The following is a 25,969-nucleotide window of genomic DNA, read 5'->3' on the forward strand; positions in this document are numbered from 1 at the left end:
CCTGGAGGCGGGTCAGTAGGGTGCGGTGGCAGACGGTGTCGAAAGCGGCTGATAGGTCGAGGAGGATGAGGGCTGAGGTTTCGCCGTTGTCCATTTGATGTCTGATGTCATCTGTGGCGGCGAGGAGGGCAGTTTCAGTGCTGTGGTTTCGTCTGAATCCGGATTGTGAGGGGTCCAGGATGGAATTGTCTTCGAGGAAGTGGGTGAGCTGGGTGTTGACGATCTTCTCGATGACTTTCACTGGAAAAGGGAGGAGAGAGATCGGACGGAAGTTTTTGAGGTCGTTGGGGTCAGCCTTGGGTTTTTTGAGGAGGGGTTGGATTTCTGCGTGTTTCCAGCTGTCCGGGAAGGTGGCAGAAGTGAAGGAGAGGTTGATGATCTTGCGGAGTTCGGGGGCGATGGTGGCGATGGCTGAGTTGAAAACATGATGGGGGCAGGGGTCCGTGGGGGAGCCTGAGTGGATGGTGTTCATGGTTGTAATGGTTTCTGCCTCGTCCACGTGGGTCCAGGCGGCGAGGCGGCAGTCGCGGGAGGAGACGTCAGGGGTGGGGTCTGGCGGAGGACCGGTGTTGAAACTGTCGTGGATGGTGGTGATTTTCTGGTGGAAGAAGGTGGAGAGGTCGTCGCAGAGTTTCTGGGAGGGCGGAATGTCGTTGGAGTTGGCTTTCGGATTGGAGAGTTCCTTCACGATGCCGAAGAGTTCTTTGCAGTCGTGGGCGTTGTTGTTGATGCGTTCGGTGAAGTGGGCGCGCTTGGCGGTGCGGATCCGTTGGTGGTGTTCGCGGTTGGCGTTTTTGAGGGCGGCGAGGTTGTCGGGTGTGCGTTCTTGGATCCATTTCTTTTTGAGCTTCTGGCAGTTGCTTTTGGAGGTGGTGAGATCGTCTGTGAACCAGGCTGGTTTTTTCTTTCCTTGGATGGTGGTGGGTTTCTTGAGAGGGGCAAGGGTGTTGGCGCAGTCGAGGATCCATTGATGGAGGTTGATGGCGGCTGTGCTCGGGTCGATTGCGTCGGGCGGAAGGTTGTTGATGAGGGTGCTGGTCAGTTGTTCTTGGGTGACTTTGCCCCAGCGGCGGTGGGGAGGTAGCTGGGTGCGGTGTTGCTCTGTGGTTTTCTTATAGGTGAAATGGACACAGTGATGGTCGGTCCAGTGGAGTTCGGAGGTGTGGCTGAAGGAAATGTGGTTGCTAGAGGTGAAGAGGGGGTCAAGGGTGTATCCGGCGATGTGGGTAGGCGTGTTGACTAGCTGGCGGAGACCGAGGTTGAGGAGGTTGGAGGTCAGTGACGCGGTGTTGACGTCGTTGGCATTTTCCAGATGGTAGTTCAGATCTCCCAGGAGGATGTAGTCCGGGGAAGCGAGGGCGTGGGTGCTTGCAAGGTCGGCGATGGTGTCGTTGAAGGGGGCTCTTGGTCCTGGAGGGCGGTAAATGAGGGTTCCTCTGAGGGTCGTGTTGGGGTCCGTGTGGATCTGGAAGTGGAGGTGTTCAGCTGTCCTGAGGGTGTCGTCCGAGTGAGTGTGGATTTTGAGGGTAGCTTTGTGAGCGATGGCTATTCCGCCGCCGATTCCGTTGGTTCGATCTCTTCTGGTGATTTTGTAGCCGTCCGGTATGGCGATGGCGATGTCCGGAGACGAGGAGTCGTTCCACCAGGTTTCGGTCAGGAAAGCCACGTCAGGAGCAGTGGTGTCGAGCAAATCCCAGAGCTCGATGGCGTGTTTTCGTGCGGAGCGGGTGTTGATGAGGATGCAGTTCAGGTGGTTGGGGTTGGATGTTTTCGTAGTTGGAATGGTCGTTCTGATGCAGGAGAAGTTGCAGGTAAGGCAGGAGAAAGGTCCTTTAGTGTGCTTCGGGGATGCCCGGTAGCATTCAGTGGAGGGGCCAGGGTTGAAGGCGCGAAGTTCGTTGATTGAGTAGCGGATGCGGGGGGCGCGAGGGCCAGGGGGTGTGGCGCTGGGCGCGGTCCAGGCGCGGACGGGCGCAGACAGGCTTGCCCCTGGCGCGCCTCCGGCGCGCCAGCGGCGCGGACGCGCAGCGCCAGCCATTAAGAAGGGAGGGGGGAGGGGGGAGGGAGGAGCAGCTGGGAGGCGGGAGGGAGCGGCAAATGGGGGCGGGGCCGCAGGGAGGCAGCGGCAGGGAGCGGGGAGCGCACAAGGGGCAAAACAGTGAAAATGAGCAAAATACAAGCAGTTACAATAGGAAAGGCACACAATCAGAAAAACACAATGGCACAATATGCGATCGGGGAGACAGCAATCAGGGGGGCACAAAGGGGGCAGAAGCGCCGGCGGCGAGGCGCTGAAAAACAACGAAAAAAGCGAAAAAACACTTACGGGACGGCGGAAAGCGGCACACGGGTCAAGTGAAGCTAGTCAGAGCCCACTAGACCCCAGGGATGAGGCGCAGGAGGATGCCTGCGGGTGGAGGAGGGCCCCGAACACGCAAACGGCAGCGTGGTCGGGGGACAGAGGCAGGAGGAAGCAGGTTGGTGCTGCGGTCGTGGGGGGCGAGCTCAGGACCTGAAACAGGTCAGAGGTCGCTCACTCGCGACGCGCAGCGCCAGCCATTAAGAAGGGAGAGGGGAGGGAGGAGCAGCTGGGAGGCGGGAGGGAGCGGCAAAAGGGGGCGCGAGGGGAGCGGGGCCGCAGGGAGGCAGCGGCAGGGAGCGGGGAGCGCACAAGGGGCAAAACAGTGAAAATGAGCAAAATACAAGCAGTTACAATAGGAAAGGCACACAATCAGAAAAACACAATGGCACAATATGCGATCGGGGAGACAGCAATCAGGGGGGCACAAAGGGGGCAGAAGCGCCGGCGGCGAGGCGCTGAAAAACAACGAAAAAAGCGAAAAAACACTTACGGGACGGCGGAAAGAGGCACACGGGTCAAGTGAAGCTAGTCAGAGCCCACTAGACCCCAGGGATGAGGCGCAGGAGGATGCCTGCGGGTGGAGGAGGGCCCCGAACACGCAAACGGCAGCGTGGTCGGGGGACAGAGGCAGGAGGCAGCAGGTTGGTGCTGCGGTCGTGGGGGGCGAGCTCAGGACCTGAAACAGGTCAGAGGTCGCTCACTCGCGACGCACAGCGCCAGCCATTAAGAAGGGAGGGGGGAGGGAGGAGCAGCTGGGAGGCGGGAGGGAGCGGCAAATGGGGGCGCGAGGGAGGCGGGGCCGCAGGGAGGCAGCGGCAGGGAGCGGGGAGCGCACAAGGGGCAAAACAGTGAAAATGAGCAAAATACAAGCAGTTACAATAGGAAAGGCACACAATCAGAAAAACACAATGGCACAATATGCGATCGGGGAGACAGCAATCAGGGGGGCACAAAGGGGGCAGAAGCGCCGGCGGCGAGGCGCTGAAAAACAACGAAAAAAGCGAAAAAACACTTACGGGACGGCGGAAAGCGGCACACGGGTCAAGTGAAGCTAGTCAGAGCCCACTAGACCCCAGGGATGAGGCGCAGGAGGATGCCTGCGGGTGGAGGAGGGCCTCGAACACGCAAACGGCAGCGTGGTCGGGGGACAGAGGCAGGAGGCAGCAGGTTGGTGCTGCGGTCGTGGGGGGCGAGCTCAGGACCTGAAACAGGTCAGAGGTCGCTCACTCGCGACGCGCAGCGCCAGCCATTAAGAAGGGAGGGGGGAGGGAGGAGCAGCTGGGAGGCGGGAGGGAGCGGCAAATGGGGGGCGCGAGGGGGGCGGGGCCGCAGGGAGGCAGCGGCAGGGAGCGGGGAGCGCACAAGGGGCAAAACAGTGAAAATTAGCAAAATACAAGCAGTTACAATAGGAAAGGCACACCACTTTGTGCGACCACTGACCCTCGGGTAGGTCGCTCCCCTGCTCACGCAGCGCCTCCAGTCCCTGACTGCCTTCCTCTCCTGTGAGTGTGCTCCCCCCTTCTTGCCCGTGTACCCCGAGTGCTTGAGCTTGTGCTGGTGCTGACTGAAATCCCTTTTCTCTCCTTGTATCCCATGCGTGTGCCCCGAGTGACTGAAATTCCCCTTTTCTCTCCTTGTATCCCGTGCGTGTGCCCCCGAGTGCCGTGCGCCGTCCTCCCCTCTCAGCCCCTCCTTTTTAGTAGATTTTAGTAGGCTCTTGTTCCCTTTTCGCCGTCTTGCCGCTTTTCCCGCCGCTCCTACCGCGCTTTTCCCGCCGTTTTTTGCCGCTCTTTTTTGCCGCTTCCAGCTCCCCTGCCCGCCCACCTCCCGCCTCCCAGCTGACCCCGCCTCCCCACCTACCCCTTAAATGGCGGCCGCTGCGAGGCAGAGGTAGCGACCACTGACCCTCGGGTAGGTCGCTCCCCTGCTCACGGAGCGCCTCCAGTCCCTGACTGCCTTCCTCTCCTGTGAGTGTGCTCCCCCCTTCTTGCCCGTGTACCCCGAGTGCTTGAGCTTGTGCTGGTGCTGACTGAAATCCCTTTTCTCTCCTTGTATCCCATGCGTGTGCCCCCGAGTGACTGAAATTCCCCTTTTCTCTCCTTGTATCCCGTGCGTGTGCCCCCGAGTGCCGTGCGCCGTCCTCCCCTCTCAGCCCCTCCTTTTTAGTAGATTTTAGTAGGCTCTTGTTCCCTTTTCGCCGTCTTGCCGCTTTTCCCGCCGCTCCTATCGCGCTTTTCCCGCCGTTTTTTGCCGCTCTTTTTTGCCGCTCTTTTTTGCCGCTCTTTTTTGCCGCTTCCAGCTCCCCTGCCCGCCCACCTCCCGCCTCCCAGCTGACCCCGCCTCCCCACCTACCCCTTAAATGGCGGCCGCTGCGAGGCCGCGCAGCGGACGCGTGCGGCGGGCGCACCGCTGGCGCGCCGAAGGCGCGCCTAAGGCAAGCCCGTCTGCGCCTGGACCGCGCCTAGTGCCCGAACCCCTGGCCCCCGCGCCCCCCGCTTGACCTATGACTCCGCCACCCTCGCCAACCTCAACCCCGGCCGCGCGCCGGGCTGCTACCGCGCCACCCCCAAACGTACCCACGGACCCTTCACCTGCAGCAACTGCCGCTTCACCTGCCTACGGACCCACACCACCACCACCAAGAACGACGCCCCCGGAAGCAACCTCGAATGCATCCTGGTCAACACCCGCTCCGTCCACAGGCACGCCATCGAACTGTGGAACCTCATCAACTCAACGAACCCAGACATCGCCTTCCTCACCGAGACCTGGATGAACCCCTCCTCGGCACCCGACATCGCCATAGCCATCCCCGACGGCTACAAAATCATCCGGAGAGACCGCTTCAACCGCACAGGAGGAGGCATCGCCATCGCACACAAAAGCTCCATCAGCATCTCGACCCACACCGACAACTCACTTCCCGACGCCGAACACCTCCACTTCGCGATCCACATCGACCCCAAGACAACCCTAAGAGGCACCCTCATGTACAGACCACCAGGACCCCGCACCAAGTTCAGCGAAGACATCGCAGACTTCGTCAACCCCCACGCACTCTCATCCACCGACTACATCCTCCTAGGAGACCTCAACTTTCACCTGGAGAACCACACCGACAACAACACCACCGCCGTTCTAGACAACCTCGCCAACCTGGGACTGAAACAACTGGTCAACACCCCCACCCACTACGCCGGACACACGCTCGACCCCATCTTCTCCTCAAGCAAACACATCACCTTCAGCCACACCACCGAACTCACATGGTCGGACCACAGCTGCGTCCACTTCAGCTTCAAGAAAACCACCGTGCATCACCACACCCGGCAACCACCAAAAAGATACTGGAACCGAATCACCACAGAACAACTCGCAGCAACGCTCTCCCTGAACCAACCCACCAGCACCAGCAACCCCAACGAGGCCGCCAACAACCTCACCAACTGGATCTCCGACTGTGCCAACCTCCTGGCCCCTCTGAAGACCCAAACCAACACCAACAACCACAAGAAAAACTCCTGGTTCACCACCGAACTCAAAAACTCCAAGAAAGAATGCCGCCTCCGCGAGAAGACATGGCGCCTCAACCCAACAGAGGAAAACCTGACAGCTCTCAAGGACACCACCCGCCAACACCACCAACGCCTCCGCACCGCACGAAAAACAGCCTACCAGAACAGACTTGACAACAACGCCCACAACAGCAAGGAACTATTTGGCATCGTCAAAGAGCTCTCCAACCCGGACGCAGAAACCAACCCCATCCCTCCCTCACAGGACCTCTGCGACTCCCTCGCGACCTTCTTCCACCGTAAGATTGCCGACATCTACAACAGCTTCACGACCACCAACATGAACCCGCCCCCGGAAGCCGCAAACGACATCTCCACCATCCTCGCCTGGAACCCTACCACCACCGAGGAAACCACCCGCGTCATGAACTCGATCCACTCGGGATCACCCTCCGACCCCTGTCCTCACCACATTTACAACAAGGCCGACAACATCATCGCACCCCACCTCCGAGACGTCATCAACGCCTCCCTCACCACTGCTACCTTCCCTGAAAGCTGGAAACACGCAGAACTCAACGCCCTCTTAAAGAAACCTACAGCAGACCCCACCGAACTCAAAAACTTCCGGCCTATCTCCCTCCTACCATTCCCCGCCAAAGTGATTGAGAAAATCGTCAACGCTCAACTCACCGCCGCCCTGGAAACCTCCGACTCCCTCGACTCCACTCAGTTCGGATTCAGGGCCAACCACAGCACCGAAACCGCCCTCATCGCAGCCACGGACGACATCCGAGCCCTGACCGACAAGGGTGAAACCGTGGCCCTCATTCTCCTGGATCTCTCTGCAGCCTTCGACACGGTCTGCCACCGCACCCTGATAGACCGCCTCTGCAGCGCCGGCATCAGAGGCAAGGCCCTGGAATGGGTCATCTCCTTCCTCTCCGGAAGGACCCAGAGAGTCCGCCTCCCCCCCTTCAGATCCGCAGCCACGGAGATCATCTGCGGCGTACCCCAAGGATCCTCCCTCAGCCCCACCCTATTCAACGTCTACATGACCCCCCTGGCAAACATCGCACGCAAACACGGACTCGACATCATATCCTACGCCGACGACACCCAGCTCATCTTATCCCTCACCAACAACCCCACATCAGCAAGGACCAGACTGCACGACGGCATGAAGGAAGTAGCGACCTGGATGACAGACAGCCGACTGAAACTGAACACAGATAAAACGGAGGTCCTCATCCTCGGCCCTACCCCCTCCGCATGGGACGACTCCTGGTGGCCCCCCGCCCTAGGCAGCACTCCCCAACCGACCAACCACGCACGCAACCTCGGCTTCATCCTGGACTCCTCCCTCTCGATGACCAGACAGGTCAACTCGGTGACCTCAGCGTGCTTCAACACCCTCCGCATGCTCCGCAAGATCTTCCGCTGGATCCCCATCGACACCAGGAAGACCGTCACCCACGCCCTCGTCACCAGCCGCCTGGACTACGGGAACACTCTGTACGCCGGCATCACCACCAAGCTGCAGAGGAAACTTCAACGGATCCAGAACGCCGCAGCACGACTCATCCTGGACATACCTCGCCACCACCACATCTCCGGACACCTGAGAAAACTCCACTGGCTCCCGGTCAACAAGAGGATCACCTTCAGACTCCTCACCCACGCACACAAAGCCCTCTACAACCTCGGACCCAAACTCATCAACTCCCGCGTCTCCTTCTACACCCCTCCGCGCACTCTGCGCTCCACCGGTCAGGCCTTGGCAGCCGTTCCCCGCATCCGCAAAACCACCGCCGGAGGAAAATCCTTCTCTTTTCTGGCAGCGAAGACCTGGAACTCCCTGCCCAGTCACCTTCGCGCCATACCCGAACACCTCCCCTTCAGAAGGCAGCTCAAGACCTGGCTCTTCGAGCACTGACCCCCCTCCCCCCCAGCGCCTTGAGACCCTTATGGGTGAGTAGCGCGCTTTATAAATGTGATTGATTGATTGATTGACAATCAGAAAAACACAATGGCACAATATGCGATCGGGGAGACAGCAATCAGGGGGGCACAAAGGGGGCAGAAGCGCCGGCGGCGAGGCGCTGAAAAACAACGAAAAAAGCAAAAAAACACTTACGGGACGGCGGAAAGCGGCACACGGGTCAAGTGAAGCTAGTCAGAGCCCACTAGACCCCAGGGATGAGGCGCAGGAGGATGCCTGCGGGTGGAGGAGGGCCCCGAACACGCAAACGGCAGCGTGGTCGGGGGACAGAGGCAGGAGGCAGCAGGTTGGTGCTGCGGTCGTGGGGGGCGAGCTCAGGACCTGAAACAGGTCAGAGGTCGCTCACTCGCGACGCGCAGCGCCAGCCATTAAGAAGGGAGGGGGGAGGGAGGAGCAGCTGGGAGGCGGGAGGGAGCGGCAAATGGGGGCGCGAGGGGGGTGGGGCCGCAGGGAGGCAGCGGCAGGGAGCGGGGAGCGCACAAGGGGCAAAACAGTGAAAATGAGCAAAATACAAGCAGTTACAATAGGAAAGGCACACAATCAGAAAAACACAATGGCACAATATGCGATCGGGGAGACAGCAATCAGGGGGGCACAAAGGGGGCAGAAGCGCCGGCGGCGAGGCGCTGAAAAACAACGAAAAAAGCGAAAAAACACTTACGGGACGGCGGAAAGCGGCACACGGGTCAAGTGAAGCTAGTCAGAGCCCACTAGACCCCAGGGATGAGGCGCAGGAGGATGCCTGCGGGTGGAGGAGGGCCCCGAACACGCAAACGGCAGCGTGGTCGGGGGACAGAGGCAGGAGGCAGCAGGTTGGTGCTGCGGTCGTGGGGGGCGAGCTCAGGACCTCACAGGAATGCATGGGTTCGAAAGGTGGACCCATGAGTGGACCCATGAGTCTTGTTAAGACGATGTTAAGGTTCCATGAAGGAACTGGTGGTGTTCTTGGTGGTATAATTCTTTTTAGCCCTTCCATGAATGCTTTAATAACTGGTATTCTAAATAGAGACGATGAATGAGTAGTTTGTAGGTAAGCAGATATTGCTGCGAGGTGTATTTTTATAGATGAAAAAGCGAGATTCGCTTTTTGCAAATGTAGTAAGTATCCCACTATGTCCTTTGTAGAGGCATGCAATGGTTGGATTTGATTGGTATGGCAGTAGCAAACAAATCTTTTCCACTTAGATGCATAGCAGTGTCTAGTGGAAGCTTTTCTAGCTTGTTTTATGACCTCCATACATTCTTGTGTGAGGTCTAAGTGTCCGAATTCTAGGATTTCAGGAGCCAAATTGCCAGATTCAATGATGCTGGGTTTGGATGCCTGATCTGTTGTTTGTGTTGTGTTAACAGATCTGGTCTGTTGGGTAGTTTGACATGCGGTACTAGTGAAAGGTCTAGTAGAGTTGTATACCAAGGTTGTCTTGCCCATGTGGGTGCTATCAGTATGAGTTTGAGTTGGTTTTGACTCAACTTGTTTACTAGATATGGAAGGAGAGGGAGAGGGGGAAAAGCGTATGCAAATATCCCTGACCAACTCATCCATAGAGCATTGCCTTGTGATTCGCGGTGTGGGTACCTGGATGCGAAGTTTTGGCATTTTGCGTTTTCTTTTGTTGCGAACAAATCTATCTGGGGTGTTCCCCAAATTTGAAAGTACTTGTTCAGAACTTGGGGGTGAATTTCCCATTCGTGGACTTGTTGGTGGTCTCGCGAAAGGTTGCCTGCTATATGTTTTGGATCCCTGGAATAAATTGTGCTATTAGGCGTATGTTGTTGTGAATCGCCCACTGCCATATTTTTTGTGTTAGGAGACACAATTGTGTTGAGTGTGTTCCCCCTTGTTTGTTTAAATAATACATTGTTGTCATGTTGTCTGTTTTGACAAGAATGTATTTGTGTGTTATTATGGGTTGAAAGGCTTTTAACGCTAGAAATACTGCTAACAGTTCTAGGTAATTGATATGAAATTTTGTTTGGTGTACATCCCATTGTCCTTGAATGCTGTGGTGATTGAGGTGTGCTCCCCACCCTGTCATGGAAGCATCTGTTGTTATAACGTATTGAGGCACTGGGTCCTGAAATGTCCGCCCTTTGTTTAAATTGTTGCTGTTCCACCATAGAAGCGAGAGGTATGTTTGGCGGTCTACCAACACCAGATCTTGAAGTTGACCCTGTGCCTGTGACCATTGTGATGCTAGGCACTGTTGTAAGGGTCGCATGTGTAGTCTTGCGTTTGGGACAATGGCTATGCATGATGACATCATGCCTAGAAGTTTTAGCACAAATTTTGCTTGTATGTTTTGGTTTGGAAACATAGCACTTATTACCTTGTGGAATGCTTGCACTCTTTGTGGACTTGGAGTGGCAATTCCTTTTGATGTGTTGATGGTTGCCCCTAGATATTGTTGTGTCTGACACGGTTCGAGGTGTGACTTTGTATAGTTGATGGAGAAACCCAGTTTGTGAAGGGTTTGTATGACATATGTGGTGTCGTTTGTGCACTTTTTTACTGTGTTGGTCTTGATTAGCCAATCGTCTAGGTAAGGAAACACATGTATCTGTTGTCTCCTGATATGTGCTGCTACTACTGCTAGACATTTTGTGAATACTCTTGGTGCAGTTGTTATTCCGAATGGCAACACTTTGAATTGGTAATGTATTCCTTTGAATACGAACCTTAGGTACTTTCTGTGAGAAGGGTGTATCGGTATATGAAAGTACGCATCTTTTAGGTCTAATGTGGTCATGTAATCTTGCTGTTTGAGCAGTGGAATGATGTCTTGTAGTGTGACCATGTGAAAGTGGTCCGATATGATGTAGGTATTTAGTGTCCTGAGATCTAATATTGGTCTTAATGTTTTGTCTTTTTTTGGAATTAGAAAGTACAGGGAGTAAACTCCTGTGTTTTTTTGTTGTACTGGTACTAACTCTATTGCATCCTTTTGCAGTAGTGCTTGAACTTCTAGTCCTAAAAGTTCTAAATGTTGTGGTGACATTTTGTGTGTTTTTGGAGGGATGTTTGGTGGGAATTTGTGGAATTCTATGCAATAGCCATGTTGGATTATTGCTAATACCCAATTGTCTGTTGTAATCTGCTGCCAAGATTGGTAGAATTGGCTTAGTCTCCCCCCACTGGTGTTGAGTGAAGGGGTTGTGTGACTTGAAAGTCACTGTTTAGGAGGAGGTGTTTTTGGAGTCTGGAATCTTCTTCTACTCCTTGGGAATTGACCCCCTCTATATCCCCTGAAACCTCCCCTTTGGAATGAACCTTGATATGGTGTAGTTCTTGTTTGTTGGCTGGTGGTGTCTGTGGGTTGGCCACGAAACCCCCCTCTAAATGGAGTTTTTCTAAAAGAGCCTCTGCTCTGCGGGGAGTAGAGTGCGCCCATGGCTTTGGCCGTGTCTGTGTCCTTTTTAAGTTTTTCAATGGCTGTGTCCACTTCAGGGCCAAAAAGTTGTTTCTCGTTGAAGGGCATATTAAGGACAGCCTACTGGATTTCAGGTTTGAAGCCTGAAGTGCGGAGCCAAGCGTGTCTCCTTATGGTGACAGCAGTGTTAACTGTTCTCGCTGCAGTATCGGCTGCGTCCATTGAAGAGCGGATTTGATTGTTTGAGATCGTTTGTCCCTCTTCAACTATTTGCTGCGCCCTTTTTTGGTATTCCTGGGGAAGATGGTCTATGAGAAGTTGCATCTCATCCCAGTGTGCGCGGTCATATCGGGCCAGCAGCGCTTGAGAATTTGCGATGCGCCACTGGTTGGCTGCCTGTGATGCTACTCTTTTTCCTGCCGCATCAAATTTTCTGCTTTCTTTGTCCGGAGGTGGGGCGTCGCCAGATATATGGGAATTTGCTCTTTTGCGAGCTGCCCCTACTACTACGGAGTCAGGTGGTAACTGCGAAGTAATAAACACTGGGTCTGTGGGTGGTGGTTTGTATTTCTTATCCACCCTTGGGGTGATGGCTCTTGATTTTACGGGCTCTTCAAAAATTTGTTTTGCGTGCCGTAACATCCCTGGTAGCATTGGGAGACATTGATATTGGCTATGTGTAGCCGAGTAGGTGTTAAATAAAAAATCATCCTCTATAGGATCGGAATGCAGTTGGACATTGTGGAATTCTGCTGCCCTAGCCACCAGTTGCGAGTATGAGGTACTGTCCTCTGGCGGTGACGGCTTTGTTGGGTATGAATCGGGATCATTGTCCGGCACTGGGGTGTCATATAGGTCCCAAGCGTCTTGATCCTGATTATCTTGACTTATGGTAGTTTGCGCTGGTGAGTGCATTTGTGGCGGTGTTTGTGCCGGCGATGCCTGTTGTGGTGGAGAGGGCGGAGGCGTGACTTTTTTAACCACTTTGGCTTGTGGTTGTGCGTCATCCTTGAGAAGTCCGATCCTTCTTTTTCTCATTATTGGGGGAAGGGTTGATATCTTCCCTGTGTCTTGCTGGATGTACAGTCTCTTTTGTGTGTAGTCTGATTCTACACTTTGGAGCTCTTGTCCAAATCTGTGCATCTGGCCACTTATTCCTTGTTCCTCTGTGTAGGATGGAGGTGTGGAAGTTTTCGGCGCCGAGAGAGAATCTTTTTTCGGCTTCGGCACCGACAGAATTTTTGTGGCTTTCGGCAGTGTGTCTCGGTGCCGATGTTTTTCGGTGCCGGCATCTTGTTTTTGCCTCTCGGAGCCGCTATCTCGGCTCCGAGGTTGCTCCATGGCGGTCCCTCGACCGGAGTCGGGTGTCTTCGCTATGGGCGTGCCCTTTTTCGGCGCCTTCGACAAGTCGCCGGTTTTATGGGTCGAGCCATGGCCTGTTGGCAGTGGCGTCCCCTGGGCTTTTGTCTTCTCGATGGTTTTAATTTTCGACGTCTTACTCACTGTTTGTTGCTGTTGTTCGACGTCGGAGTCTCCGGATTCTGATTCCGGAACCGAGAATGTTTCCTCTTCGTCGTCGAAACGTTGTTTTGTCGGCGTGGACGCCATTTGTAGACGCCTGGCTCTTCGGTCCCGGAGTGTTTTTCTGGACCGGAAGGCTCGACAGGCCTCACAGGTATCCTCCTTGTGCTCGGGGGACAAGCACAAGTTACAGACCAAGTGCTGATCTGTATAAGGATACTTACTGTGACATTTTGGGCAGAAACGAAACGGGGTCCGTTCCATCGGCTTCAATGTCGCACGCGGTCGGGCCGACCAGGCCCCGATGGGGGATCGAAGCTACCCCAAAGTCTTCCGATGATCGGTGTCGATGTACCTAACTATCCCGATACCGAACGGAACAACACAGACGCTTTCTTCCGAGATTCTGACTAACTTTCCGAACCGAAACACAGAGCGAAAAGGAATACGTCCGAACCCGACAGCGGAAAAAAACAATCTAAGATGGAGTCGACGCCCATGCGCAATGGAGCCGAAGAGGGAGGAGTCCTTCGGTCCCGTGACCAAAAAGACTTCTTCGAAGAAAAACAACTTGTAATACTCCGAGCCCAACACCAGGCAGCGGACTGTGCGAAACATGTGTATCTGCAGCAACATATGCCATCGAACATTGTCTTTTTGGTCTGATGTGTCCGTTAATATTGGATCCAGAATGCTTGAATATGAGAGGTCTCCTATCTAATGTCATACAAAATCACAGTTCGAATTGAGTTTCTGAAAGGAAACGAAAAATGTTGTTCGCGTTAATCTGAATGGTGGGTAGCAAAATCGAGCATTAGGCAGCTACAGGCATCTGCACACAACATGTCTAAGAGTGTAGGAGGAAAGTGCATACAAGGAAAACAGCTTTAAGAATTATTTCAGACAGGTCTCTTGAAGGAAAAGTGACAAGTATGCATTACCTTCAGTTTTTCTTTCAATCGCACAGCTGTCTGTAGCTCATTCTGCAGCTTTTCCAGCTCTGCTATCCGGCTGTTGGCTAACTCCTGGTTTTCCTCCAGCTCTGTGTTCAACATCTCAAACTGTGGCAAAAGTTATAAACAAAATTATGTGAGGGCTACGAAGCGGATGTACATCAAAAACCAGGTAGCATATAGAGCTTGAACTTACCAGGAGTGATGCACTAAGAGAGACCTCCACTTGCTCCGCCAAACTCTTCCTCCCAACACAATCTTTCCCTGTGCCTTAAGCCTATTCCGGCTCTTTCCTGAACAGAGCTAAACACATCTAAATGCTGGGGCTCCCCTTGTCTCAAGAACAGAGATCTGCGTATTCCCTTCCTCATCCTGAGAGCACCACCATGCATTTAAAAGGTCACCTTCCTCTATACCCCTGCCCAGACCATAACACAGAAAGCAATGTGCATTTTTCTTACTCACAGACACTTGACTCCCCCACCAAATTAGACCTACAGCCGGAACATTAAGTACTGAAAAGAAATGGAAAAACGTAAAGATGTTCAAATGATGAGCCCGTGAATAGCACTACAATGCAGACAGGAAAAGCTGTGATTGTGCACTGCTGGTGCAATAGTCTTACTGTTATTCTGAGACTGCCCCTGCATACTGATGCCATCTTGTAGCTAGTTTTGGTACAGTCTTTAAAAATTGTTTAAAAAATGAATTTCTGTAATTAAATAACTGTGGAAGTGGGCATAACCCTGTCCCATTATTCCTAGGTATGCCATCTCAAAGACAGCTCTCTCTAAATAATCGTGTCCTCCTTGCAGTAGCCCACTTGAAAGGTGGTTTGCCTACCTGACTAGCTAATTTTCCCATTTGTCCAGGTGTGAAATGGGCTCTGGACAGCAGGAGGGTGGCTTCCTCTCCTTTGAGGGGAGCCAGATTCTCATTTCAAAGGCGGCAGCCCTTTGAGACTTGCCACCTTAGGAAGGCTAATCAGCAGGTCATTCTGTGAAATGGGCTGTTACACGCTCTTCATGGACAGGCTTTTGTGTTGGGCCTCCTGAAAGCAGAAGGCTCTCACCCTAGGAGTCCAGAACATTGTCGAGGGTGGCAGGCTGGCAGAAACTGGTCAGCAAAAACACCAGAAGCTGGCAGTGTTTCTGGGGGCACCTCTAGGGTGCACTTTGGGTGCATGTATAGGTAAATCCAACACTGGCATCAGTGTGAACTCACCAATGCAAGATGTTTGATACCGAATATCGCTATCTTTAGTGAAGTCATCATGTAGCTGGGGAACTCATATTGACCAGTGTCCACCACATTTACTTAAAATGGCTTCCCTGGTCACTTACTAGGTCTTAGACTCGACAAAGACAAAGTAGGGGCATATGTGCTCGTGCAGGTATGACCTCACATGTAATATAATGCACCCTGCCTTAGGGCTGTAAGGCAGGCTAGATGGGTTAATTACAAATATTGCATGCATTGTTAGGGGGCATGGCACACAGGCTGTATGCTATGTTGTGTTTTCACTTTTGTCTGCGTCAGGACAGGCAGCCTGCAATGGCAGCCTGTCATGTGTTTGATGAGGGGTCCCTTGGGGTAGCATTATTCGTGAGGCAGCCCATAGTGACCCTCTTTATTACCCCAGCCACTAGGTACCAGGGGTACCATTAACTAGGGACTAACAGAGGATGCTAAAGGTTTTGCCAATTGGGGAAACAACTGTGCCGTTCTGGGAAAGAGATCTGGCACTAGGGATCTGGTTAGCAGGAAAGCAGTGTACTTTCAGTTAAAATCACATCAGATACCAGACAAAAAGTGGGGGGTAAACATGTCAAAAAGAGGCACTTTCCTACATGAACCCCTCCCAAATGAAAGAGGATACAACTAACCTTTCCCAAGAGCGTATTCATCTTCCAAGTGGGAGAACCTGGATCAGCCATTTGCATTGGCATGGTCAGTCCCAGGCTGTGTTCCAATGGTAAGTCCATCACCTGTAAGGAGATGGACCACCTTAACAGTTTGGGGTTTTCACCTTTCATTTGCATTAGCCATCTGAGAGGCCTGTGGTCAGTTTGAACAAGGAAGTGAGTGCCAAACAAGTTTCTGGCCTCCGCATCTTCAGGGAGCAAATCACAGAAAAGGCTTCCCTCAGAGTGCTCAATGACTTCCAATTCTAGCATCTTGCTTACTTCAGCTTTGATGCTCTCTGACATGATCACAATGTCAGTAGATTTTATTTGACAGGTAAGCGGTCTCTAGCACCCACATCATGTGTACACCCGGTAGTCTGATTGGGGGTCAAAGAGAAGAACTCAGTATACGGATACAAGACTTGCTTGCAGCGAGTCTGCTGTTGGTCAGGGAGGGTGTTTGAAAAGGCAACTCCTTCAACTGTGCCATCTTTGGGGGTTGCTGGAGAGGAGATCAGCTTCACTCTGCTTCCTGTCCCCCTCAGGAGCATGGTCATCTCAGCTCTGTCATGATGGGGTTTAAGGCGATTGACATGGATAACCCTTTTGGGGTTTCTGCCAAAGCCCACCAAATTGGTGACTTCCTCTTTTCTTTCTAGGATAGGGTAGGGTCTACTCCATTTGTCCTGGAGGGCCCTAGGAGCCACAGGCTCCAAAACCCACACCTTCCTCCCTGGTTGAAACTCCACCAGTGCAGCCTTTTTGTCATACCAAAGCTTCTAGAGCTCTTGGCTGGCCTCAAGGATTTTGGTTGCTTTTTCCATCTACTCAGTAATTTGAGAGCTAAGGCCAAGCACATAGTCCACAATGTCCTGATTAGGTTTTCAGAGTGGTCTCTCCCATCCACCCTTCACAAGACAAAGTGGCTCCCTCACAGGATGCCCAAACAGAGGTTCAAAGGAGGAAAAACATACTCCCTTCTGTGGCACTTTTCTGTAAGCGAAAAAAATGAAATGGACGAAAAACATCCCCTCTCCTGAGTTTTTCAGGGAGACCACCAATCATACCTTTCAATGTCTTGCTGAACCTTTCAACAAGACCATTGATTTGTGGTGATATGGGGTATTGAACTTACAGATCACACCACATTCAGTCCACGTGTTTCAGGTAGCCAGGCATGAAGTTTGTACCGCTGAGGGCCCTAGAGACTGCAGGGGCAATAGTAGTCCTCAGGGGAGTTGCTTCAGGTTATCTGCTCAAGTGATCCACTACCACCAGTATAAATTGGTTTCCTGGTTTGGTTGGAAGGTCTAGGGGACAAACAATGTTAATCTCTACTCTCTTAAAGGGAGCCCCCAAACACTGGAAGTGGAATTAAGGGGGCCTTTTAGTGGCCACCTGTCTTGGTACTGGCTTGACAGGTAGCACAAGAGTTAAAACAAAAACTCCTTCACCTTCTGGATCATACCTGACCAGTAGAAGTGGTTAACCAGCCTACTCCAAGTTTTAGTCCGGCCAAGATGCCCAGCTAGGGGTGTGTCATGGGCCAACAGGAGGAGAAATTCTCTTAACTGCTGATGCACTACCACTCTCCTAGTGGCACCAGGTTTGGGGTCTCTGGCCTCAGTATAAAGGAGTCCCTCCTCCCAATACGTCCTCTCGGAGCCACTGGCATCTTCCTTTTCCTGATCAGCAGCTTGCTGTCTCAGGCCTTCAAGAGTGGGACAGGCCATCTGCCCCTGGCAAAGACCTTCCCCTAGAGGGTCCCCATGGGCCCAAGAGCTCTGCCCATGTTCCTGAGGCTCAGTCCCCCCAGGGACTGACAGGTCTTCTCCCCGAGGAAAGCGGACCTGATCTGGTATCTGTTTAGAAGCTGGTTCCCCAGACTTCTTTCCCTTTGTCTTGGAAGGTTGGGCCCTTATTCCAGACTCCTACTCCACTTCTTCACCTTCTGCTTTGCACTGTGCTCTTGTTTTTATACAGATCCACTTAGGGATACCCAGCATGGCTGCATGGGTCTTTCTTTCAGCCTCAAACCATGCTGAGGACTCCAGACATTGCATAGCAAACACTGCACAGAGATTGTAGGAGATACCACCACCCTTCTTTTGGCCAGTAACCCCTCCCCATTTTTACGATACCATCGCCATGGGATGCACCATAGCCTGATTATCAGCGCTGAGGACTGTATATGTCTCAGCAGTCAAGTATTGGTCTGAGGACACCAGTTTCTCAGTCACCAAGGTTACAGTGGCACCAGTGTCTCTCGGTGCTTTACCTATAACCCCATTAATATGTGGTTGTTGTCTGTATCTCAACAGATTACTGGGACAGACATTCAGGGCAGCTAAGTCCACCCCACCCTCTAAAACTAGAGTTGCCTCAGTGGGTTCACTGACATGGTCAGGACTCACCTGGAATCCCTTCTGGAGACTTACCACTGCATTTACTGCAGATGCAATAGAGGCATTCTTTTTGTGGGGACAGCTCGGTGTCTAAGAGCCTTGCAGCCATGACACCAAGCCTTTTTGAAATCCCAGGTTTTACCTTTGTACCCACCCATGGATAAGGAACAGCCTCTGGGCTCACCCTCCTGAGATGATTTTTGGGGGCCTTTACAAGACACTGTTTTCATCCTTTGCTTGGTCACCATCTTTTCCTTCGGATGAATTTTAGGCCGCTGTCTTATGGTCACCCACTAGGGGGGAGTTTTGGTCACCCTTGTTTTGACCCAGTGGTCTGCCTTCTTCCCCAACTCTTGAGGAGAAGGTGGATCTATGTCTACCAGGTACTGATGAAACTGCTCTTGAACACAATTACTTAAACAATGCTCTTTCACAATTAAATTATAAAGTTCTTCATAATCATGCACATGGTTACCTTTTAGCAAGCCACATAGTGTTTTCACTAAGAAGTCCACAAAATCTACCCAGGTCTGACTGTAGTTTTCAAGTCTCATTGAACCTGATCTTGTACTCCTCAGTCTCGAGTCCAAAGCCCTCAATCAGGGTATTCTTCATGAGGTCACAGGACTATCTATCTGCCTCATTCAGTGTCTGGAGTCTACCCCTGCATTTACCTGAGAACAGTTCCCAAAGGTGAGAGTCCCAATACTTCTGGCTGACCTTCCTGGCTCTACAGGCTCTCTCAAAGGCTGTGAACCATTTGGTGATATCATCTGCCTATGAGTATTTTGGGCCAATCCCTTTGGGGATTTTAGGGTGAGAAGTGTCATCCCTAGTTGCGTTTGCCGAACCAGAGATGGGTCCTAGGCTCACCTCAGCTCTTTCTTTTTCTATAGCTAAGAGTTTAGCCGCTAAGGCTATAGTCTTGGTTAGCTTCTGAAGAGTTGCATCTTCAGAATCTAAATCTTCTGAGAATGCTATAAGTGTTCTCAGTGGAGGACTGTCTGAGGGGGTAGAGATGGAGTCATATTAGACTTCCTCCAACTCTGCATTTTCGTCTTCTTTCCCAGTGGGGAGATTTTTACTTGCCAAGGCCTTATTATCTGCCAGCAACTGCTGCTTTTGTGGGTTTATGCCCTGTGGCAAGTTTCCATGCTTTACAGGCTCCTTAAGCTGGGGAACCTTATGGTGCCGATAGGGTGCCAGGTTGAGTTCCTGGGAAGACCCTTGCTCAGACATGATGTTGAAAGTAATTGGGAAAGTTTTAAGGGACTTACAAAAAAAAGAGCCAAGTACTTTTCTAAAGGAATTAACTTACTTTACTATTTTAAGTTCTAAAGAGTTTTGCAAAAGGGATTTAACCAAGGCTCTACAGCAAGTTAAAACAATTTAGAAAAAAGTAAAACAAATTAAGAAAAATACTTAACTAGACACAATTTTTGGATTCCCCTGTAGAATCACTGATCAACTAAGAGGTAGAGTAGATGTCAAGTCTTGTATCCCAACTTCTGCAACATCAATGTTGGAAGCTGGACCTTTACGTGGTATATGAATACTGTGTAAAAGGGTCCAGGAGTTCCCCAGTGAGTGGACAGAGCTTGCTACGCAATCCCAAATTGCTCTATTTAGGGGTAGTGTGGGTGAGCAGCAGTATGCTTAACACAAAGGAGTGCAAGACATCTACAAATGCACACAATAGTCAATAAATGAGACACACAACTCAAGGAGATCCACACCAATTTATAAATATAGCAAGTATCTTCACATATGTTTAGGCAGCAAAAACAAAGTTCAGGTAGGCACATTTTTAAATAGGAATATTTTTCACAATGTTGTCCTGAAGGGGGGAAAAAACAAGTTTTGCAAACAGGTACTGGTTGACAACTTATGAGACCAATCCCAGAGACTTAAGGTGCGTACTGGGCAAGGGTCAGGGCCACACCAACAGGTCACTCTGGGCAGCCGGGTGCAGAGGTGTAGAACAGCATCGGGTGCCCAATATTTATTCAATGGAGATCGGTCTCTGTGGAAAAAGGCTCCAGGCTCTGGCTAGGAAGCCAGTTGAGGACTACCAACAGGTAGGTTACAAACGTTGTGTGCTCTGGGACATTGGTGCACCTTTGGTCCTCTTCGCCACGGGCCAGGGACGACAGGTGCAGAGGTGTTCTTTGGTGTCAAGTTCCGGAGTCCGGGAGCATTCGCTGTTGTTTCTTAAGGTCAGATTTGTTGCGTACTCCTGGCATCTTGTGTTTGTATTGGGATAAAACATCTGTTCCTAATTTATTTTTTAGTGTCTGTATTTGACAACTTTGGGTGTCTGTTGCAAGCTGTAATGTTATCAATGCGAGGGCACGGCATAGTGCAGATAGGTACACCCAGAGCAATTAGTTCCTGCTGTCATTTTCTGTTTCACATGCATTGTATAATGACACCTGCCTGTACTTGCTATTGCATAGTACAGGCATACCTTACAAATGTAAGCCATGTTTTCCTCTGCACACAAAGATTTACTGAAGGTTGCTAATCTGTGATTAGCTGTCAATTATTGGCTGTTCAGTCGAAAATTCCAGAGAGTTTGACTTTTTCATTATTTGTTTTGACTTTGAGTTAACATCTTTTGACTCCGTATTAAACTTGCCACTTCAAAAAGTGCTTCCTTTAATGGGGAGGAAAGGAAGAAATTATGACATCACATGATAGCTGATATTTGTCTTGTGGGGTTGTGTTGGACTTGTATGAAATGCACACAGGTATACTTTATGAAATAAACCCCCTTTTTTTTTTTTTTGCCTTTTTTCATTTCTGCTGAAAAATGTTGCTGGTTCACGTTTAACTCTGTAAGAACAGTTAAATCCACCCAGAGAAATGGGTTCACAAGAAGTGGCAAATATATTCCCAAGTGAAATTTAACAACCAACCTATTTTACAAGTTTTAGGGTTCTGTGAAAAATCTCACTCACTTCTACTTGTGACAACTAGACTTATAAAACGGGCGCAAATAACGACTTGATTGCAGTTTAACTACTTGTTAGAAACAGCTGCTAACCCCTCCTGGGGAGCGAAGGCAGCTCACTTAGCAGAGAAGACAATCCCCAGTATCTTTTCAAGATTATTACACTACTCTTTACCAAGCAAAGCAAGTAAATATAAAGGAGGTCGACACTTTCGTAGGTGCTACTTACCTCCCTAAGTTGACTAAGGTCAACTGCGAAGTCTTGGAAAGCCTGATAACAGCCAAGGAAGTCTTGTAGGTGATCAGAGATTTAAATCCCAATATAAAACACTGAAACCAGATGGCCTTAATCTATAAGTTCTGGTTGAAGCTGAAGCCACACCTTGTGGACATACCAAGTGAGACCCACAATGGCTGAAGCATTCATTATCCTCATCCATATAACAGATAAACATGCCAACATATGCAAGGCCTGTCACCCAGTACCTCTTCTGAGCTTGGTTGCGAAAATCTTCACAAAAGTTTTGGCCAATAGACTGATGCCTCTCTTGCCCTATAGAGAGAGAGTATACACATACATACACATATCTCCAGACCAGTTCGGATTAATCCCTCAAAAGGAACGCTGCTGACAATATAAGACACAGCCTCCGCCTCATATAGTAGTCCAGCTACAGGAAAATATCCCTAGCTATTCTCCCACTAGATGCTGAAAAAGCATTCTCCAGAGTTAATTGGGTATTTTGTATTGTGTGCTGGTGGCAATACGCCTACGTTCCCTTGCGCTAACATGGTTTGCAGCAAAGTATAAATAGCCGGTGGTGAAAATTATAGTAAATGGGATTAGATGTAGTCTCCTTGAATAAGGCAATGGGGTAGGGTTCCCCCTTTCATCTGTCATATTTCTGTTAGTAGCCAAACCACTAGCAGCTACTATTCGACAACATCCAAATATCAGAGGGAGGCTTTTTGTGGCAGAGCAACACTAAATTCAGCTGTTAGCAGGCAATGTTCCTTTGTCAGTTGTGTACCAAGTGTACTCCATCTCAAAGGTCCTGGAAACCTAGAGGACATATGGTAGGGTTTCGTGGTTCAAAGAAAACCTACACAAATCAGAGATACTTAATATAGGATTGTCTCAGGAAGTGGAAGGACGATCTTCAGCTGTGACCCCCTTTTGTTGGACCAAGGACACAATCGAGAACCTAGGAATTCCTATTACATCAAAGCATCAAAACCTTTACGGTACAAACTACCTCAGACTGATTAATGCAACTACCTCCGATTTGTGAAGAGGGCAAAATATTTCTGTTTCATGGCTGCAGTGATAGCACCAAGGCTACTATATATTTTCCAGGCCCTCACAATAAAATTCCCTCAAAAATACACGAAGTACCTACTGAACACTGAAAGCGATCAAGAGGACTAGAGGACTGAGTTTAGCAGATGTGAAACAATATTACAGAATGATTTCTAGACAAGATGGACCACAACTGGATATGTATGGATGCAGCTTTAGTGGGACTGGCCCCTTGGTCAATACCAATCTGGTTTGTTATTACACAGAGAATCTGCAGCCTGTCTTAATGTTATGGGAATCACTCACAAGAAATTTGAGATTTACTTCTTTGCCCGTCCCCTTCGATCTGCTTCTGTGTAACCCAGATTTTTCTCCTAGGAACAATGATGCATTCTAATATCCAGAATATGCACATTTTAATGGCAGAAACTCTGGGCCGATATCCCTTACTTGTGTAAAAATGTACAGAATAGGGAATCAATGTATAAACATTTGACTGTATGTCATGTTATCCAATGGAAGCAGAAGCAAATGAATTTTAATACAGAAAGGGAGTACTGGAGTGGGTTTGGCCTGGAGCTGGATGGGCATGACCTGAATTAATAGTGTTTTCCCCAAACATTGGAAATCTTCTAGAAGGAAATCCCAAGCACGTGAGTAGGGTAGTAGGATACCCAAAACACAGGGCCGATTGAATTATGACGCAGAGGATGACCATTATGCAGCAATAAAAAAAAAGTCAAACTATGCAGCATAATGTGCCACATTTTGTGACAGTATTTACTTCATCACGTTGTCATTTTTACGCCTGCTAACAGTGTCTGAGAAAAGAGTTCACCTAAAGTAGTACCAATTTTAACACCCAAACACAGCAATAAGCAACAGAGATGTTCAGCCAACCTTCGGAAAAAGCCTTCCAGCATGCAGGAACACGAGTCATCATATGTTTTGTAACTTTTGATGTGTTTGAGCTAAAAACTGTTTTTTTTTTGTTAAAATCAGATTATGCTGCAGATGATGGATTATGTGATAAATGCGGCAAATCCATAATTATGCAAACATCGCTGCTGCCGCAAAATTACATTATTCCAGTGGTCCTGCCAATACAACCAAACCCTGCAAATGTTAAGGCTTGCGGCCTTCAGAGATGAAAAACCTGCCATTAACATACTGTCGATTGAAAACCAACATGTTTATGGTGGCTAAACAGCCAATCAAAAAATGCAGATTAAGATGTACTTATTTACAAACCAGGTAAAAACCACTAGTGTACCTAGATGAAATACAGGTGAGGGAAACCATTAAAATTTCGGAGCGACGGCCCTCACCCACAACAAGGGTGGTTTGATTCATCATGGGGCAGCTCTTGTTGGATATGAGGGACATCAACCTTGTTTGTGGCGGGTGGAGCCACTTTGGAGGAGCTGGGGCTGACCAATGCCTGGCGCCAACTACTAACTGCTTACACTTCTCGGCAGCGCACATTACTACACGACCTATCGACCATCTCCTCTTGGATCAGTGGTTGTTGGCCCAGCTAGTGGAGGTTTCTCAGGAAAAGATGACCATTTTGAATCACAGCCCAGTGGAGGCCACCCTGAATTGGCCTAGCCCCAAATCAGCATTTAAGCGGATCTCTTGGACACTGAATAATAGCCTCCTAAGATCCTGTGGTGCAACATCAAATAACTACAGCCTTATATCAGTATATTCAATTAAATCATACAGAAGTAATGAGCTCCATGACGGTATGGGATGTCCTGAAGACAGTGATATGGGGTGTCTTCATTTATAGAGTGAGCCCCCTTAAACAGATGGGGGAGGTCGAATTACTTCAGCTCAGGGAAGATCTTAGCCAAGTCTACGAGATTTTAAATTCCACACCTCAAAGAAACCCTGGAGGAGTTGGTCAACTCGGCAACCTAGAGTATGATGAAGCTAACTATACCCTGGCCCACTCGGGAACCAGATTTTATGAGGGAGGCAATAAGGCAGGTTCACTTCTGTAGAACAAATTACAAGCCTGGCGCACTAGGTATCTTCAAGAGGTTAAGAATGCTGTCAGCATTCTCTGCACCTCAGAGGAGGAGAAAACAGGTGTCCCATGAATTCTATAACTCCTTTTACATTGCAGATTGTACAGATCAAGAGCCCAGCACTCATACTTACAGTCACTCACACTCCACTTCCTCTCATGATCGGAGAGGGAGGCAATGAATGAACCCATCACGGTGTTGGAGGTTCTGGCTGCCAATAAAAATGTGAAGACAGGAAAGGCCCCAGGGCCAGAGGGCTCTACAGCCGCGTCCTGTAAACACGGTGCACCACAGACAGCCCCTCTGCTTGTTGAAGACTATAATACATAGTCCTAGGATTGTGGCCTGAGGTGCTCTGGCTGAAGCAGCAATAACCCTAACTGCCATGGCAAATAAGGATCCCTACCAGTGCCCATCTTATCGTTCCATATCGTTGCTTAATATTGACACAAAAACAATGGTCAATATTCTAAATTCTTCAAGAGGCATACCTTACCACCCTAATCCACGCAGATCAGACAGGATTTGCTCCCTCCCCAATCTACCCGTGACTGCACCAAACGTTCCCTTGTTGTCAGAGATCTAGGAAGAATTAAATTAGGGCAATGGTCCTGCTGTTGCGAAGCAGAACGGGACTTTGACTGAGTGGATGCGTCTATGCTGAGGGCCACCTCACACAGAGTGGGACCGTTTCCGTGGGTGGATTGACCTCAGGGCCAAGGTCAGTGTCACTGGCTATAAATCGCAGGGAATCCCAGTTCAAAAGGGCACCCAAAAGGGCTGCCCTCCTCCCATTTGTTATTTGACCTGTATTTAGAGTCCCTTCTGCATAAGATCCGGGAGCAATGAGATTCGGGGCAATACCCTTTCACCAGGACACCTTCAAAGTCTTTGCCGCCTTTACGGATCACATTTTGAAGTCTATTTGCTGACTCCGGGATGTTCGCTCCTGATACTTCTTTTGGAGGAGTATGGCGAAATGGTAGTCCTGAAGATAAACTTGGGGATGTCAGTGGGTTTAGGGCCCAATTCGATGGATTACTGAATCCCTGCCATACCTGGGGGTGACGCTGACCCCGTACCTGTACACATGCCACAGAAGCAATTTTCAACAACTGCCACGCTTCCTGAAGGCCACTTTCTCTTGGCGCCTACAAGCGTGCTTGTGGGTAAGGAGAATAGCCTCCTTTAAAATATCCATCCTCACTAAGATCTTATGTATGTTATTGTAGGAAAGTGACTCTTTCAGACATGGTTACCTGACACATTTTGCCAGGTATTCGATGTGATTTCAAATGAAAGTACAGGGTTCCTGCTAACCTGGGCCCAAGTGCCAGATCTCTTTTCCAAAACTGCACAGTTGTTTCCCCAATTGGCAAAACCTTTAGCATCCTCTGTAAGTCCCTAGTTAATGGTACCACTGGTACCTTGGGCCTAGGGTACTAAAGAGGGTCCCTAGGCGCTGCAGCACGAAACGTGCCACCCTAAAGGGCCCCTCACCTAGCACGACAAGCTGCCATTGCAGGCTGCCTGCCTGGTGCAGACAAGAGGGAAAACACGACATTGCACACAGCTTGTGTGCCATGCACCCTAACGCTGCATGCAATATTTGTAAGCCAACCCCCCGGCACGCCTTACAGTTAGCAG

General features: G+C 50.3%; 1 protein-coding gene across 4 annotated transcripts in view; it reads right to left on the reverse strand.

Moving 5' to 3' along the window:
- RNF40 (ring finger protein 40) overlaps nucleotides 1-25,969 on the reverse strand; it is a 239,402-nt gene that overhangs the window by 171,662 nt on the left and 41,771 nt on the right. For all 4 annotated transcript variants that reach the window (XM_069244386.1, XM_069244385.1, XM_069244388.1 and 1 more), the window contains exon 9: nucleotides 13,710-13,829. In XM_069244386.1, coding sequence (XP_069100487.1) covers nucleotides 13,710-13,829 — 120 coding nt within the window. The remainder of the gene's footprint in view (nucleotides 1-13,709; nucleotides 13,830-25,969) is intronic.

The sequence above is a fragment of the Pleurodeles waltl genome, chromosome 7 (assembly GCF_031143425.1).
Source record: "Pleurodeles waltl isolate 20211129_DDA chromosome 7, aPleWal1.hap1.20221129, whole genome shotgun sequence".
NCBI classification, from domain to species: Eukaryota; Metazoa; Chordata; class Amphibia; order Caudata; family Salamandridae; genus Pleurodeles; species Pleurodeles waltl.